Source organism: Eurosta solidaginis, chromosome 1, assembly GCF_040869045.1.
Source record: "Eurosta solidaginis isolate ZX-2024a chromosome 1, ASM4086904v1, whole genome shotgun sequence".
Taxonomy (NCBI): domain Eukaryota; kingdom Metazoa; phylum Arthropoda; class Insecta; order Diptera; family Tephritidae; genus Eurosta; species Eurosta solidaginis.
The window spans coordinates 8,317,101-8,332,491 of NC_090319.1; the positions used below are offsets into that span (position 1 = coordinate 8,317,101).

The following is a 15,391-nucleotide window of genomic DNA, read 5'->3' on the forward strand; positions in this document are numbered from 1 at the left end:
CGACCTCCAAATAAGGGATATAAACCAACGCATCAGATTGCTTGTGGATGAACACAAGCGGGCGAAATGGGAGGAGCAGCTAAGCGGTTGTAACCTCTCTGCCGGTGTAGGTAAACTTTGGTCCACCGTAAAGTCCCTATCGAATCCGCCTAGGCACAATGACAAAGTTTCCATCGCCTTTTGCGATAAATTGCTGCCGGATGCGAAAAAATGCGCGAGCGCCTTCAGCTGACAATATATAATGCATTCTGCGGTCGACAAAGATAGACGTAGGGCCAACAGACACACACATAAACATAAATTCAGCGCGTCACCAATTACCATCACCGCCAAAGAGGTTGAGGATGCCATCGGTCATGCTAAACCATCCACAGGGCCCAGACGGCATAGCCATGCCCATGCTTAAAAGCCTAGGGAAAGAGGGTTTCAAATATTTAGCACATGTCTTCAACCTGTCTCTTTCCACCTTTGTCATTCTATCCCCACTTTTGTTTAATTTCTACATATCTAAGCTACCTTCGCCACCAGAAATAGTTACTATCGTTTCCTACGCCGATGACTGCACAATAGCGGCCACAGGCCCAGGCCCACAGATCGATGAGCTTTCCAACAGAATAAACGGCTACCTCCCTAATCTCTCCAGTTTTTCGCCTCGCGAAGCCTGGCATTATCACCGACTAAATCCTCCGCGACATTATTTGCAACATGGACGTCCCAAATGTCGACCATTTTGAGCATCCACGTCGATGGCACTACGCTACCGACTGTCCTACACCCCAAAATCTTGGGTGTAACGTTTGATCAGGATCTACATTTTGGTGAGCATGCAGCCGCAATTGTACCGAAAATCCAGAGCCGTAACAAAATCTTCAAATCCCTTGCTGGCAGTACTTGGGGAAAAGACAAAGAAACGCTCATTACCACATACAAAGCAATTGGCCAGCCGATTGCATGCTGCGCGTCCCCTATATGGTCGCCAAGCCTAAAAATTACTCACTGGAAGAAGCTGCAGGCCTGCCAAAATACTGCTCTCAGAACCGCCACGGGCTGTCTTCTTATGTCCCCAGACCACCATCTAAATAAGGAGGCGAGAATACTCTCCATCAGGGAGAGAAATGAGATGCTAACCAAACAGTTCCTGGGTATCCCAACAGACATCTGATTGATGAGCCAACACCGCCTAGGGGCTTAAGGAGTTATGAGGAAATACGGCACCTGAGAACTCAGCCGTATGAAGCAAAAAAACACAAGCAGATCCTCAGTGAACTCCACAAACAGGCGTCGGATCTTTATGCCGGGAATTGCGCGGCGAATCCAGTACTCAGAGAACAGTACTCAAAACTTGCTGAAGAGAAACGCATACTCCCCAGGGAAACGCGAGTCACTCTAGCTCAACTTCGTTCTGGATACTGTAACAGGCTAAACTCTTACCTATCCAGAATCAACCCCGACATACAAAATGTATGCCCCGCTTGCAATGTGTCCCCACATGACACCAACCATCTCTTTAATTGTAATGTGGAATCAACGCCTCTAACACCCCTTTCACTATGGTACACCCCTGTTGAAACAGCAAGTTTCCTTGGACTCCCGTTAGAGGATATTGATGACAATTTGTGATCGGTCGCAGCTATTAGGTGGGACGAAGCACTGCTACAACAACAACAACAACATGGCATTTCTAGTGTTTCTCAAATCATACTCTAATGGAACTTCAACCTAGATCTCTAACATAGCTTTCGATTAGAGATGCATTTGAAAACTACATTAGAATTCTAATGTAAAATCTCAACATTTCTTTAAAGTAAGAAACTGTGTTTGTTGGGCTAGTGAAAAAAAGGGTTTCGTTTTGCAAAGAGGTTCTGAGACACTTGATATGTTCAAGCCGCCTGGTGTGTAGTGCTGGCTTTAGGCATTAAGGAAGATAACGCTATATTTTATTGACTTATCTTGTTTGGTTGAATTTCCGACAGGGTGGATAAATGATGTATATTGGAACGATTTTCCGTCATCCCTTGTCAAATTGGGTTTTGAGACAAACCGGTTTCGGCGTTGTGCCATCATCAGTGTCGATTTTCGTTCTGATCTGTTGTTGTCGTTTGTCCTGTATTTATAGTTCGTAGGTATATGAGCAGGTATTGTCAAATTGATGCGTATGTATATTTAGTTATGTGTATGTGCTGTGTGTTCATTCAGAACCGAGGGTGGTTTACTAATCGATTTGTGTGGCTGACTGGGGAGGTAAAAATCTGTGATTTTAGTAGTTTGACCTTCTTTGTCGGTTTTTTGTTATGGTGTGTTAATTGTTTTCTGTTTATTTGTTGTGTGTTTATCTGTTGTACCTGTGTGATTACTTTGTTTCTTGTAAACAAGTTTTAAAGGCTCGAATATTGTTTCAGAAATTGTGTTTATCTGTTCGTTTATTATTCTACCGTCGAATGTTTTCTGTTTGTAGATTTCCATGTTTTCAAGTACGTTGAGACGTCGGCCCTTTTCTTGTATGTGAAGAACCCTAACTGTTTTATTGATGTTTGCTGGGGAACATTCATTCTCGACCATGTGATTCGCGAAGTTAGACTCGGGTATAATGTTTGGATTCCGTATTTTTTTGTTGTAATCTCTAATATGTTCTCTGAATCTCGTTCTTATTTGCCGTCCTGTTTGTCCTATGTAACTATGCTGGCATCCGCTGTTAAGCTTGTATACACCGTGGCTGCTAAACGGATCCTCTGAGTTAGTGTTAGTTCTTAGTTTTCGCCCTAGATTGTTCGATGTTTTGAATGCTGTGTTAATGTTGTATTTTTTAAAGAAGTTTGCCAATTTATATGTTGCTTTTCCAGTATATGTCATAGTCGTCCAGCTATTATTTTCCTTTTCATTATTTCTTTTTGGGTCTCCACTTGTCCTTCTGAGCTTATATACTAGTGCTTTTTTATATTCGTTGTTTGCAGCGATATTATATATGACCTCAAGTTCTCTCTTATATGCCTCTTGTGTAAGAGGTGTTCTTTCAAGTATATGTACCAAGTGCCTTAATGCTGCATTTTTATGCTGTTGGGGGTGATTTGAGGTATTGTGTATTATTGTGTCGGTGGCCGTTGACTTTCTATATATGTCATAGTTAAATCTTTTGGCTTCTTTATCAATATTTATCGTGAGGTCTAGATAGTTGATTCCTCCGTCTTTTTCGGTTTCCATTGTAAATTTTATATTTCCGTGCTGCTTGTTGAGGTACTCCAGTACAAGCTCTTCGTTATTAGTAGTTAAAACGCATATTATGTCATCCACGTATCTAGCATAAGATTACACGCCTAATTTGGACTTCAGCTCCTGTATGTACTTTTCTTCCAGATTTTGCATGAATACTTCCATAAGAATTGCTGATGTGGGGCTTCCCATTCCAAGACCGTTTGTTTGTCTATATATTTTATTATTGAATTGAAAATAGTTTTGACGTAAAGTGGTTCTTAGCGTATTTGAGATTTGCATACTTTTTTTTGTGTTATGAACTATTGTTGAGCTAACTATGTCCAAAGTCTCCGATAGTGGTATAGATGGGTATAAATCTTTTATGTCAAAAGATACCAATTTGCTGTTCCTTGTTAGCTCTACGGCCTCAAGTCTCTCTATTAGTTCTGTTGTGTTAGCTATTGCATATTCGTTCCTTAGCTCCAGAGTATCTTTCAATATCGTTTTTAAATATTTGGACAGTTTGTAACATGGTGCTGATTTAAAATGAATGATGGGCCTCATTGGCGTGTCCGGCTTGTGGATTTTTGGTAGCGCAATCAGTGGAGGAGCCGAAGGGTTCATTTGGACCAATCTATGTGCCATGTTAGAATCTACTATATTTGTTGCATTTTTTATAGCAACTTTGATTTGTTTTTTGGTATTCATCTGTGGGATCCTCTCTAATTCTACGACATTTCATTTCCTCTATGATATCCTCGGTTTTGGATATATATTGCTCTTTTTCGATTAGCACAGTGGTGTTTCCTTTGTCCGCTTTCGTTGTGACAATATTGTTTTTCCTTAGTTTATGCCGTAGATTCTTTATTGTTTTCTCCTCTGTATTCGATTTTTGCCCTTCCTGTACTTTCACCGCCTTTTTTTATGATTTCCCTGCACATGTGTCTTGCGTGCTCCTGTTCTTCCTGTGGTATCAATGATATTGCGATCTCCGCATCTACAATCGCTTGCTCCGTTTTTCTTACTGTATTCTGGTCTCAACGTACTCGAAAACATGGAAATCTACAAACAGAAAACATTCGACGGTAGAATAATAAACGAACAGATAAACACAATTTCTGACACAATATTCGCGCCCTAAAAACTTGTTTACAGGAAACAAAGTAATCACACAGGTACAACAGACAAGCACACAACAACAAATAAACACAAAACAATTAACACACCAAAACAAAAAACCGACAAAGAAGGTCAAACGACTAAAATCACAGATTTTTACCTACCACAGTCAGCCACAAAAATCGATTAGTATACCAGCCTCGGTTCTGAATGAACACACAGCACATACACATAACTAAATATACACAAGCATCAATTTGACAATACCTGCTCATATACCTACGAACTATAAATACAGGACAAACGACAACAACAGATCAGAACGAAAATCGACACTGATGATGGCACAACGCCGAAACCGGTTTGTCTCAAAACCAAATTTGACAAGGGATGACGGAAAATCGTTCCAATATACATCTATATTTTATTGTTTTTATTGGCTTTTGCATTTTTTCTTTCTTTTCAGCAAATGCAGAGTTCGATAAACAACCGTCCCAAATATTCAACTTTGAAATCATAACCGCTGCTGCAAAATTATAGTCATACATTTAAAGAGGCATTTCTAGCCTGAAAACATTAGCTTGTATTGCTGCCTGCCGTGTTGATAAAACAATGGGCGCTAAGGTGCTGCGTTGGTTCAGTCGCTGTCGTTTGCTGTTCTGTTATTGAAAATCGTGATCGCATCTACCGGCTCATAGACCATCCAGATCTGATATATACATACATACATTCATCAACGAAACTTTATTTATTTAGCAGGTATTTAAATGCTACGTTATCAGCAAACATATATAACACAACTGAGAATGAGCTAAATATGCATTGACGGCAGGCAGTAAACGGACGTACACAAATAACGTTCGCACGCACATAAAGCAATCGTCTTATCAGCGCAAAAGCGAAAGTATTTAATATATTAATAAAACACATAAACAAAAATATACATTCACATTTGTATAATTATATATTTAATGTAATTAAGGAGGTTAACTGCATGAAGGTTTATTTGTTCTTTTGAATTTTGATGTAAGCCTGTGACACTGACAAAGTTTTATAAGTAGGTACGTTAACGTCGAAGCTACTGTGTGTTTTGTTGGACGCGCGCAAGCGCACCACACAAAAGAATAATCACACAAACACCACAATTTCATGTAATCAATTCATATTACATATTGTTAATTACAACACGCAATGTCGCACGGCATAATTAGCGGTGGAGCAGGAGCAGCAGCGGCGGCGGCAGCGGCAGCGGCGGCTGTTGTCGATAGCGGTAATTTTAACGCACAATCTGCCACTACAGAGTATCGCGAAGTACATTGGACATCGAATGTCATGGATTCTTCACGAGTGTCAACATGTCTCATTTCCATGCTGTTAATCGTTTATGGCAGCTTTCGCAGTCTGAATATTGAGCAGGAGGCACGTGAACGTGAACAAAAGAAACGTAGCGAATCAATGTTGAACTTAATAACCGGCGAGCCAGTTGAACAGGAGACAAGTAAGATAAACAAAAAATAGTTCAATACAATGAAGTTCAAAGAATAATGTAATCAATCTGTTTTTAAGATAAATTCGCAACATTGGATACTATGCATGCCTTATGCTTGCCACTGGGCGCTTCCGTTTCGCTGTTAGTTATGTTCTTCTTTTTCGATTCGATGCAATTATTGTTTGCCGTTTGTACAGCAAGTAAGTAATAATTAGAATTAGAACAAGTAATAAGCCTTAGGTTTTGAAAAACCCAATACTACATACAGTTGCAATCGTTCACTCATTAAAGAGAAATTTAATAACACTGTCAATCAATTTGGGGGTAATAGTTTGGGGGCGGAATAATTCCTTTTTTATATTAGGTACCTAAATCCGCACAGTTAAACCTTTAAAATATTTTTTCATTCTTTGGTAAGATGTCTTTGCTAGTAATTTTAAATTCTATGGCGCATAGTCATAGTCAAAATAAAGTAGGTTCTTTTTAGCTTAAATTTAGATGCAGCTTTTTGACATCATTTTCTATGGGCTATCTGTCAAAAAAGGTGCAGCTAAATTTAAAACCCATTTTATTTTGACTATGACTATGCGCCCATATATTTTGCTTAAGTTGCTTTTAGAATAAACGAAAAAGACGGTCAAAAAAAATTTTGGAGTGAAATACGTAGTTAAACCGTATTTATGTAGTTTAATTCTAGAAAAATATTCGACGGAAAATTTCAATATGTAATAAGTAAGGAATGCTAAGTTCGGGTGTAACCGAACATTACATACTCAGCTGAGAGCTTTGGAGACAAAATAAGAGAAAATCACCATGTAGGAAAATGAACCTAGGGTAACCCTGGAATGTGTTTATATGACATGGGTATCAAATGGAAGGTATTAAAGAGTATTTTAAAAGGGAGTGGGCCATAGTTCTATAGGTGGAAGCCATTTCGGGATATCGCCATAAAGGAGGACCAGGGGTGACTCTAGAATGTGTTTGTACGATATGGGTATCAAATGAAAGGTGTTAATGAATGAGGGTTTTAAAAGGGAGTGAACCGTAGTTGTATATGTGAAGGCGTTTTCGAGATTACGGACCAGGGTGACCCAGAACATCATCTGTCGGGTACCGCTAATTTATTTATATATGTAATACCACGAACAGTATTCCTGTCATGATTCCAAGGGCTTTGGACTTCGCCCTGCAGAACTTTTTCATTTTCTTCTACTTAATATGTAGATGTCACACCCATTTTACAAAGTTTTTTCTAAAGTTATATTTTGCGTCAAAAACCAATCAAATCACCATGTTTTATCCTTTTTTTCTTATTTGGTATGTAATTATGGCATTTTTTCAATTTTTCGAAATCTTCGATACCGAAAAAGTGGACGTGGGTCATAGTCGGATTTCGCCCATTTTTAATACCAAGATAAAGTGAGTTCAGATAAGTACGTGAACTAAGTTTAGTAAAGATATATCGATTTTTGGTCAAGTTATCGTTTTAACGGCCGAGCGGAAGGACAGACAGTCGACTGTGTATAAAAACTGGGCGCGGCTTCAACCGATTTCGCCCATTTTCACATAAAACAGTTATCGTCATAGAAGCTATGCCCTTAGCAAATTTCACAAGGATTGGTAAATTTTTGTTCGACTTATGGCATTAAAAGTATTCTAGACAAATTAAATGAAAAAGGGCGGAGCCACGCACATTTTGAAAATTTCTGTTATTTTTGTATTTTGTTGCACCATATCATTACTGGAGTTGAATGTTGACATAATTTACTTATATACTGTAAAGATATTCAATTTTGTGGTTATAGTCCGATTTCGTTCATTTTAAATAGCGATCTGAGATTAGTGCCCAGGAACTTACATACCAAATTTCATTAAGATACCTCAAAATTTACTCAAGTTATCGTGTTTACGGACAGACGGACGGACGGAAATGGCTAAATGAATTTCTGTTTTCGCCCAGATCATTTTGATATATAGAAGTCTATATCTATCTCGATTAGTTTATGCCGTTACGGGGCATCGTTATGCGAACAAAATTAATATACTCTGTGAGATCTGATCAGCTGAGTATAAAAAATACGATTGTAGTTGTTGTTGTTGTAGCAGTGCTTCGCCCCATCTAATAGGTGCGACCGATCACAAATTTTCATCAATATCCTCTAACGAGTCTAACGGAGTCCAAGGAAACTTGCTGTTTCAACTGGGGGGACCATAATGAGAGGGGTGTTAGAGGCGTTGGTTCCACATTACAATTAAAGAGATGGTTGGTGTCATGTGGGGACACATTGCAAGCAGGGCATACATTTTGTATGCGGGGGTTGATCCTGGATAGGTAAAAGTTTAACCTGTTACAGTAAACAGATCGAAGTTGAGCTAAAGTGACTCGCGTTTACCTGGGGAGTGTGCCTTCCTCTTCCGCAAGTTTTGGGTACTGTTCTTTGAATACTGGATTCACCGGGCAATTCCTGGCATAAAGGTCCGACGCCTGTTTGTGGAGTTCACTGAGGACCTGCTTGTGTTCTTTGGCTTCATACGGCTGAGTTCTCAGGTGCCGTATTTCCTCATAATGCTTACGGAGATTACTCCTTATGCCCCTGGATGGTGTTGGCTCATCAATCAGATGCCTGTTGGGATGCCCAGGTTTCTGGGTATTCAACAGGAACTGTTTGGTAAGCATCTCATTTCTCTCCCTGATGGGAAGTATTCTCGCCTCATTATATAGATGGTGTTCTGGGGACATAAGAAGACAGCCCGTGGCGATTCTGAGAGCAGTATTTTGGAGGGTCTGTAGTGTCTTCCAGTGAGTAGTTTTTAGGCTTGGCGACCATATAGGGGACGCGTAGCAAGTAACCGGCTGGCCAATTGCTTTATAAGTAGTAATGAGCGTTTCTTTATCTTTTCCCCAAGTACTGCCAGCAAGAGATCTGAGGATTTTATTACGGCTCTGGATTTTCGGGACAATTGCGGCTGCATGCTCACCAAAATGTAGATTCTGATCAAGCGTCACACCCAAGATTTTGGGGTATAGGACAGTCGGTAGCATAGTGCCATCGACGTGGATGTTCAAAATGGTCGACATTTGGGACGTCCATGTTGTAAATAAGGTCGCGGAGGATTTAGTCGGTGATAATGCCAGGTTGCGCGAGGCTAAAAAACTGGAAAGATTGTAGTTCGGATACATGTGAACTTAGTCTTCTTTATCCGTTTTTCATGTATTCTAACTTTTTATTTAAATTCCAATTTTTCAGTAATTGCTACTGTGGCTTTGGCTTTTCTTCTTTTACCCATGTGCCAGTATATCATACGACCATGCACCGACGGTAATCGCATATCATTTGGAATATGCGGTCGTTTTACTGCAGCTGAACTTTTTAGTTTTGCACTCTCTGTGTCAATTGTATGCATTTGGGTATTAACCGGTCACTGGCTGCTAATGGATGGTAAGTTATATACATTAACTAATTTTCATTTATAAAAATGCTAAAGAAATGTATGTACATATATTTTTGTTAAAATTATTTTACAGCGATGGGTATGGGTTTGTGTGTGGCGTTTATCGCTTTTGTACGGCTGCCCAGCTTAAAAGTTTCAACACTATTGCTAACTGGTCTACTAATTTACGATGTCTTCTGGGTATTTTTTTCATCGTATATCTTTAGTACGAACGTAATGGTTAAGGTGGCTACTAGGCCTGCTGATAATCCAGTGGGTATTGTAGCGCGAAAGTTTAATTTAGGCGGTATTGTGAAGGAACCACCGAAGCTTAACTTACCAGGAAAATTAGTTTTTCCAAGTATACACAATAATGGGCATTTTTCGATGCTTGGCCTAGGCGATATTGTGATGCCGGGATTGTTGTTGTGCTTTGTCTTGCGTTATGATGCATATAAAAAATCACAGGGTATAACTACTGATCCAACGTTACAGCCACCGAAGGGAGTCGGATCGAGGCTTACCTACTTTCACTGTTCCTTGTTGGGGTATACATTAAAATTTTATGATATTAAGTGCACTGAATAATATTTACATAAAATTATTAACAGCTACTTTCTTGGCCTTCTCACCGCTACCGTCAGTTCAGAAGTTTTCAAAGCAGCACAACCGGCATTATTGTACCTGGTGCCGTTTACGTTATTGCCACTGTTGACCATGGCTTATCTCAAGGTAAAAATATCAACAAAAAAAAAATGTTAAAACTACGATTTTCAGTTATTGTGTAGCAGTACAAAAAAAGACACCACAAACGCAACATTACCATATTCTAAACTTCACAGGGTGAACTGTGCTGAAGGGTTGATTATCTATATTCATTTCATCTTTTAACTTATGTATTTCGACGCAAAGAAATTTCGTTCAATAGGTACCTGTATTTTTTTCCAAATATAAAATTTGTACCAGAGGCCCTATTCAGTAACTGTGAGTTTTAAAATGTACACTTTTTCTTCATATAATTTGTATGAAAGAAAAATTTACATTTCAAAACTCATAGTTACTGAATAGGGCCCCAGATTTCGTTATTATATCCAGAAAAATCAAAAATTAACGTGCCTGGCAGACGGCGATAATGTATATTCCTCTTTTAAGATTTTGTATCTTCTTATTTTGAGTATCTTCCAATTACATCTCTTTCTCTACATATCCGTCTCTCCCAATCCCCCACTCTTCTTTGCTCCTTTCCTTGCCTCCTAGTACCTCTGAGCCGATTTATCTCTCTACTCTTACCTTTCGGGCCTTCCTTTCCCTCTTACCTATTTCTCCTCCCTCCTACGTCATCTGCCTATCCCAAGCCACTCTTTACTTCATCTATTTTCCATCACATCACTTATTTCCTTTCTTGTCTTCATTATTTTTCCTCCATTTCTTCTTATAGCGTCCTTCCCGTCTCTCTTCATTGTTCATAAAGGATGAAGCAATTTCTTTTGCAAATAATTTCCATAAGTGATAGACATATAGTTTATGGCGACGTAAACCATCAATTTTAAATACAAATAATATACTCTCACTCCAACTCTCCCTCCCGCCCCGCTCGCACTCCCCTTCTCACCCCACCCCCAATCTCACTCCCACTCCCTCTACCACTCCCGCTCCCACTATCACTCTCTTTCCAACTCTCATTCCTATTCCCACTCTCACTCCAAAGCCCACTCTAACTCCCACTCCAACACCAGCTCTCGCTTCTACTCCAACTCCCACTACTATTGCACCCCCATTCATATGTGGAATCACTATAATAAATTTTGGATAGCCTTCAATAATTGCAGAGCTAAAGCGAATTTAAATTTTTCCTAATAGGGGGCGTGGCGCCGCCTAATTTTTCAAAAAATGTCTCAAACCATCTTTGAACCATAACGAACGAAACAAACAAAAAAAATATCTTTTAGTTTAACAAAACTATAATTTTCCCAATGGCGCTTACGATACTTTTTATGTGGCATTTGCTACATAGTTTTTCAAGCTTTAATAAAAGATCAGTTTTTCAGTAATTGAAATGTAGGATCCGTATCGTGTTGTACGATTACCGTTCGAAACCAATTTCACTCAAAAGATAAAGATGAATCTGTCAAGCATTTTATTAAAATGATAATACATTATGAATCTATTCTTCACGTATTACCTCAATGCTGTGGACGGTTTCTTAACGCTTAGCAAAAAAATTTCATATTTTCGACTCACCGTTTGTCTTCTACATATCAGTAACTAATTGGAAAAATCTTTTGTATTTAGTGTACGACATATGCTTGCATGGATAAGACAAGTGTGACGCGGTAAAGATAGCCGACCGTGTGCCTCGCCATATTGAACATCCTGTTAGGCAGTTGACATCGCGACAAGATTGGAATACCAGACAACATACAGTACCGGGTGCCATCAACATATTCACGGATGGTTCTAAGCTTGACGCTTTTCGCCTACCAGATCACTGTAGTGTTTACCAAGCGGAAATGCTGGCAATACACAGGCCTGTGAACCATCTCGGGTCTATGTCTAAGGATGGTAAACGGGTGTTTATTTTCTCAGACAGCCAGGCCGCATTAAAGGCCCTGGACATATTCGTCGACAACGCAAAGTCGGTCACTGAAGATCTCTTAACGAGATGGCTCAGCACTTCAGTATCAGCCTTATATGGGTACCTGGGCACAGGGATATTGAAGGCAACTGCAGAGCAGACGAGCTGGCCAGAAAAGGCACCACCGACCATATCCTTCCGGGAAATGATTCGGTAGGTATACCCATGGCCACTTTCAGTCTTCGTGTGAACACAAGCACTATAAGAATTGCAAATGGACTATGGTCAGCCATATCATCGTGTGAGACATCCAGGCTAACCTGGCCCTCATCTGACAAGGGGCGCACAGGATCGCTTCTGATTTTAAACAAATCAGTTCTATCGTCCCTGATAAGGGTTCTGTTGTTGTTGTTGTTGTAGCAATGCTCGCCCCACCTAATAGCCGCGACCGATCACAAATTGTCATCAATATCCTCTAAAGGGAGTTCAAGGAAACTTGCCGCTTCAACAGGGGTGGACCATAAGGAAAGGGGTGTTAGAGGCGTTGGTTCCACATTACAATTAAAGAGATGGTTGGTGTCATGTGGGGACACATTGCAAGCGGGGCATACATTTTGTATGTCGGGGTTGATTCTGGATAGGTAAGAGTTTAACCTGTTACAGTATCCAGAACGAAGTTGAGCAAGAGTGACACGCGTTTCCCTGGGGAGTATGCGTTCCTCTTCCGCGAGTTCTGGATATTTTTCTTCAAGTACTGGATTCACCGGGCAATTCCCGACATAAAGGTCCGACGCCTGTCTATGGAGTTCACCAAGGACCTGCTTGTGTTTTTTCGCTTCATACGGCTGGGTTCTCAGGTGCCGTATTTCCTCAAAATGCTTACGGAGATGACTCCTTAGGCCCCTAGGCGGTGCTGGTTCGTCAATCAGATGTCTGTTGGGATGCCCAGGTTTCTGGGTATTCAACAGAAACTGTTTGGTCAGCATCTCATTTCTCTCTGATGGGGAGTATTCTCACCTCATTATGCAGATGGTGTTCTGGGGACATAAGAAGACAGCCCGTGGCGATTCTGAGAGCAGTATTTTGGCCGGCCTGTAGTTTCTTCCAGTGGGTAGTTTTTAGGCTTGGCGACCATATGGGTGACGCGTAGCACGTAATCGGCTGGCTAATTGCTTTGTATGTGGTCATGAGCGTTTCTTTATCTTTTCCCCAGGTACTGCCAGCAAGGGATTTGAAGATTTTATTACGGCTCTGAATTATCGGAACAATTGCGGTTGCGTGCGCCCCAAAATGTAGATCCTGATCAAACGTCACACCCAAGATTTTGGGGTGTAGGACAGTCGGTAGCGTAGTGCCATCGACGTGGATGTTCAATATGGTCGACATTTGGGGCGTCCATGTTGTAAATAAGGTCGCGGAAGATTTAGTCGGTGACAATGCCAGGTTTCGCGAGGCGAAAAAACTGCAGAGATCAGGGAGATAGCCGTTTATTTTATTGCATAGCTCATCGATCTCTGGGCCTGGGCCTGTGGCCATTATTGTGCAGTCATCGGCGTAGGAAACGATTGTGTCTCCTTCCGGTGGTGAAGGTAGCTTAGATATGTAGAAATTAAACAAAAGTGGGGATAGGACACCACCCTGTGGCACCCCTTGTTTAATTCTCCTTGGTTTTGATGTTTCGTTTCTGAATTGCACCGATGCCTGCCGACCACCCAGATAATTTGCGGTCCACCTTTTAAGACATGGGGGAAGGGTAGACCCTTCCAGGTCTTGCAGTAACGAGCCATGGTTGACCGTATCAAAGGCTTTTGATAGGTCTAGTGCTACGAGTACTGTTCTATGGTGGGGGTATTGATTCAAACCGCAATTTATCTGGGTGCTAATGACATTTAGCGCGGAGGTAGTGCTATGGAGTTTTCTGAAGCCATGCTGATGAGGGGCTAGCTGCAAATGTGCTTGGAAATAAGGGAGCAAAATGGCTTCAAGCGTCTTTGCCACTGGCGATAGGAGAGATATCGGACGATATGACTCATCTATGTTAGCTGGTTTCCCAGGCTTTAGTAGCGGGACCACCTTGGCCATTTTCCATTTCTCGGGTATGACAAAGGTGGAAAGAGACAGGTTGAAGACATGCGCTAAATATTTGAAACACTCTTTCCCTAGGTTTTTAAGCATCGGCATGGCTATGCCGTCTGGGCCCACTGCTTTGGATGGTTTAGCGCGACCAATGGCGTCCTCAACCTCTCTAGCGGTGATGGTGATTGGTGACGCGCTGAATTTGTGTTTATGTGCGTGTCTATTGGCTCTCCGTCTATCTTTGTCAACCGTAGGATGCATTATATATTGTCGGCAGAAAGCGCTCGCCATTTTTTCGCATCCGACCGGGGCCGGATTTCGGGAATTCTCCCGGCGGGAATGAAATGTGCCGAGGCGGATTCAATGACCTTACGGAAGGCACGCTCCCCTTGGCTGGCATCAGTCGGGATAGGGAGGGCAGCAAAGCTGCTGTCTGTTGCAGATTTATATTCTTCCCACTTTCCTTTTTTGAAGTTTATGAAAGTGCGTTTTTCGGTGACGATGAAGTCGGCGGTACGCTCGAACGAAATAAGTATGGGCAGGTGGTCGGATGCCAATGTTACCATCGGGTGCCAGTTGACGCAGTTTACGAGTTCTGCGCTCACGATTGAGATATCTGGCGAGCTATGACAGCTCCCTACCATACGTGTGGGGGCGTCTCCGTTTATTGTGCAGAACGTCGTTTCTTCTATTTGATCCGCCAACATCTCACCCCTACTGTCCGACCGCAAGTTTGAATGCCATATGTCGTGATGGGCATTGAAATCGCCTAAGATAATGCGATTGTTGCCAGTGAGTAAGGCCTCGATATTAGGGCGGTATTCACTGGGGCAACAGGTGACAGGAGAGATGTAGATGTTGATGATTTCTAGATTTGCATCGCCTGACCAAACAGATAGGCCTTGACGTTCTAAGACATTGTCCCTGCGGTCGATGCCAGGATCAAATATATAATATTGCACAGAGTGGTGTATAATAAACGCGAGGCCGCCTCCATTTCCGCTCTCGCGGTCTTTCCTGTGGTCATTATACCCAGAGCAGGTCTGCAATGCAGATCTTGCTGTGAGTTTAGTCTCTTGAATCGCAGCAATGCGGATGTTGTGCCGCTTCATGAAATCGACTATCTCCGTAATCTTCCCAGTTAGTCTATTACAGTTTAACTGCAGAATTCTGAAGTGCATGAGGGGTGACGCCGCCACTCTAGGGGTAAGTGACGGGTGACTACGCCTAGGTTGTGGAAGGCCAGGACGCAATTGCTGTTGTGGCCTTGGGACTGGGCGCCCTTGGGCAAGCATTGGGGTACCCGGATGATTTGGGTTTGCGACCTGGCAACATGGCGCGATGAAACCCGTCGAGGGGTTGCCGTCGCGGAGACCAGAACATCTAGGAAAGTGGCACCACCCAAGGCAGGAGCTGCATTGAGCGGATGTCGCAAACCTATATATTCTGTGCTGGCAGACGGTGCAAACGGAGGTAGGGACTAAGAGTCTGTTTCCCTGACCTGCACGATT

The 15,391-nt window shown here is 41.6% G+C and overlaps 1 protein-coding gene across 6 annotated transcripts in view; it reads left to right on the forward strand.

Annotated features, from left to right (window-relative positions):
* The window catches only part of SppL (signal peptide peptidase-like protein), a 109,200-nt gene that overhangs the window by 87,090 nt on the left and 6,719 nt on the right, over nucleotides 1-15,391 (forward strand). For 5 of the 6 annotated variants that reach the window (XM_067779202.1, XM_067779209.1, XM_067779196.1 and 2 more), the window contains exons 2-6: nucleotides 4,775-5,806; nucleotides 5,875-5,997; nucleotides 9,046-9,237; nucleotides 9,324-9,777; nucleotides 9,841-9,961. In XM_067779202.1, coding sequence (XP_067635303.1) covers nucleotides 5,500-5,806; nucleotides 5,875-5,997; nucleotides 9,046-9,237; nucleotides 9,324-9,777; nucleotides 9,841-9,961 — 1,197 coding nt within the window. In that variant the 5' untranslated portion in view covers nucleotides 4,775-5,499. Of the gene's footprint in view, nucleotides 1-4,774; nucleotides 5,807-5,874; nucleotides 5,998-9,045; nucleotides 9,238-9,323; nucleotides 9,778-9,840; nucleotides 9,962-15,391 lie in introns of those variants that run through there. The other variant, XR_010952162.1, reaches the window with a different exon arrangement.